Source organism: Triticum dicoccoides, unplaced genomic scaffold (genome assembly GCF_002162155.2).
Source record: "Triticum dicoccoides isolate Atlit2015 ecotype Zavitan unplaced genomic scaffold, WEW_v2.0 scaffold190177, whole genome shotgun sequence".
Lineage (NCBI taxonomy): Eukaryota > Viridiplantae > Streptophyta > Magnoliopsida > Poales > Poaceae > Triticum > Triticum dicoccoides.
Window position 1 is genome coordinate 12 of NW_021229922.1, and position 2690 is coordinate 2701.

Below are 2690 nucleotides of genomic sequence, written 5' to 3' on the forward strand. Positions count from 1 at the left end.
GCGGCGCGGGGAAGCGAAGGCGGTGCAGTCGAGGGAGGAGCAGCGCGAGGGGGTGGTGGGGAGGAGGCAAAGGAATTGGAGGGATTGGAGCCTTGGAGAGATCAGAGTGAGACATGGCGATGGGGTGCGGTGGTGGCGGCGGCGCAAAGAAGCTAGCGGCTAGGGTTAGGGTGTGCGACGCAGGGGAAGCTAGCGGCTAGGGTTTTAGGGCGCGCGGCGCGCGGGGGGAAGCGAAGGGCGGTGCGGTCGAGGGAAGAGCAGCACGAGGGAGTGGTGGGGAGGCTGCAGCGGCGGCAGGGAAGCCAGCGACGGGGACGCAACGAGAAGAGTAGCGGCGACGACAGCTAGGAAGCAACGGCGGCGCAACGCGGCTAGGGTTAGAGAGATGATCGAAGCGAGGCTGATACCATATAAAAGATCGGATGCATATGCACGTATATATAAGTACATAGGGTAGCCACGTCCTCAACTATACGAGGAAGGAGTAGCGCTTGTTGTACAAGAAATGCACATGCATAATATACATCTCAACACTACTGTTCTATTCGTGAATTATTTAATGAAATTAATCATGAATTTGCGCAAGATTCCAATACAGTTATTTTATCCTTAGATGAAGGAGATAAGATATAGTCCTTTTCATTGAAATTGAAAGGAGACTACTGGAAGGCCCGTCAAATTCTTAAACTACTCCCTCTGTTTCGAATTACTTGTCACAGGTATAGATATATCTAGATGTATTTTAGTTCTAGATACATCTATTTCTACGACGAATAATTTGAAACGGAGGGAGTACATCTTAAGCGAAGTCTATACACATTATCTCTTTTTTCATATTAATTATTATTCTGAGAGTAAATAAGCTAGTATGTCCTCGTCATCGATCTGTTGCTTAGCTATCAGTCAGATCGTCGTTCTGTACATCGATTGCAAGTCAAGTGTGACTTTGAGACGTATGTTGCACCGCCTGCGTTTTTTTCTACTCTCATACATGTATCAATCTTATCCTCCACTATTTCAGCAGTACCATCTCGTTATCCATCACGTGGAATTCAGCACTAATAGTCAAATACTACAGCCTAACTAATTAAGCTAGAGGTTGCTTGTTTGACCTGACCGCATCTGTGAAGATATCGTGTGGCGACGGTGTACCAATCTCGCTGCATATCTTCATCCATAAATACAGCACCCGAGCGAGGCCTCCAAGCGAAATCAAGTAGTACAACACAAAGCTCTCTATCAGGAATTCGATCAGGATCATCGTCGTCCATCAGTCGAGACGTACGTGGTTCAGTTCAACAGGTAAGTACTCACCATGCATGTCTCAAATTTTGTGAATCTTTAGCTGGCTATTTTGATCTCTACAATCTATAGGTCCTCAGTACGAGAATGAGCTCCTCGGACGACACCTGCGGCAAGAAGGCGTCGTGGCCGGAGCTGGTTGGGAAGTCCATCGAGGAGGCCAAGAAGATCATCATGAAGGACAGGCCGGATGTGAAGATCATCGAGGTCTTCCCGGTCGGCACCGCCGTGACCGGGGACTTCAGGCCCGACCGTGTCCGCATCTTCGTCGACACCGTTGCGGAGATCCCCCGCATTGGCTAGCTTTTGTTGATGCCCCACCGTTTTATGTGTGTGTGTCTGTATGTGTTATGTTCCTGAATAAACCATAGCTAGTGAGTAGTGACCATGTATGCATACTACTCCTAGCTATGTCGGTCGCTCTGTAAGAATTAAAATAATCATTAAACTTTTTTATGGGAAATAATCAAAGTTGATCGCTGGCTTGCAACTTTGCTATCTTGATCTTTATTTCATTTCTCTGCTGAAACCATTTCAATAAGAAGAATCTCAAATGATCGAACATGTTCATCAATTACCAAGACAAGAAAAATATACTAATTGACAAAAAGTATACTAATTACCAAGACTAATTGACTACAAAAACATTCTCAGATGATCGAACATGTTCGTTTTATGTGTGCGCGCTCGTGTGTGTGTGTGTGTGTATTATATTCCTGAATAAACTAATAATTAAAGTTGATCACAGGCTTGCAGCTTTGATATCTTGATCTCTATTTCATTTCTCTGTTGAAACAATTTTGATATGAAAATACTCAAATGATGGAACAAGTTCGTCAATTACCAGGACCAAAAAATACTAATACTGAGTCTAAAAAAACCAAATACTAATACTAGTCAATAAGACTCCTACAAAAACAAAAACAAACCTAGTCAATGAGAGATTGCAAGAACTCCCACACACCATTAAAAATAGGGCATCAAATAAATAGGCGGGGTAGCGCACATACGCTGATTACCGGGTCACCAAAGGCACGGCCAATACTATTAGATTTTAGTTTTTCAGAACATTTTGTTAAAAAAAATTCTTTCACAAATGTTATTGAGGCATGTTTATGTATTTAATAAAACTTTCAAATGTACTTCAACTTTTTATGTATTTTCAAAATGTCTCTGTAATTTAAAGTTATTCCTGTATTTAATAAATGTTCATATAATTTAAGACATGTTCACGTATTTTAAAAATATTCATCTATTTTAAAAAGTGCTGACTTTTTTGAAAACTATGCTGTAATTTTAAACATATTCGTGCCATTTGAAAAAAATCATGTATTAAAAATATTTGTGCCATTTAAAAAAATTATGTCTTTAAAAGGTTCATGTAATTT

General features: G+C 41.6%; 1 protein-coding gene across 2 annotated transcripts; it reads left to right on the forward strand.

Annotated features, from left to right (window-relative positions):
• The first annotated feature begins 1164 nt into the window (after nucleotides 1-1164).
• On the forward strand, nucleotides 1165-1800 carry LOC119344876 (subtilisin-chymotrypsin inhibitor-2A-like). Of its 2 annotated transcripts, none has more exons than XM_037615172.1 (2): nucleotides 1165-1302; nucleotides 1375-1800. In XM_037615172.1, the coding sequence occupies exon 2, from the start codon at nucleotides 1390-1392 to the stop codon at nucleotides 1603-1605; it is 216 nt and encodes a 71-aa protein (XP_037471069.1). In that variant the 5' UTR covers nucleotides 1165-1302; nucleotides 1375-1389; the 3' UTR covers nucleotides 1606-1800. The 2 variants fall into 2 exon arrangements, with proteins under 2 accessions (XP_037471069.1, XP_037471070.1); XM_037615173.1 differs by having other exon boundaries at nucleotides 1171-1302; nucleotides 1383-1800.
• Nucleotides 1801-2690: the final 890 nt, after the last annotated feature.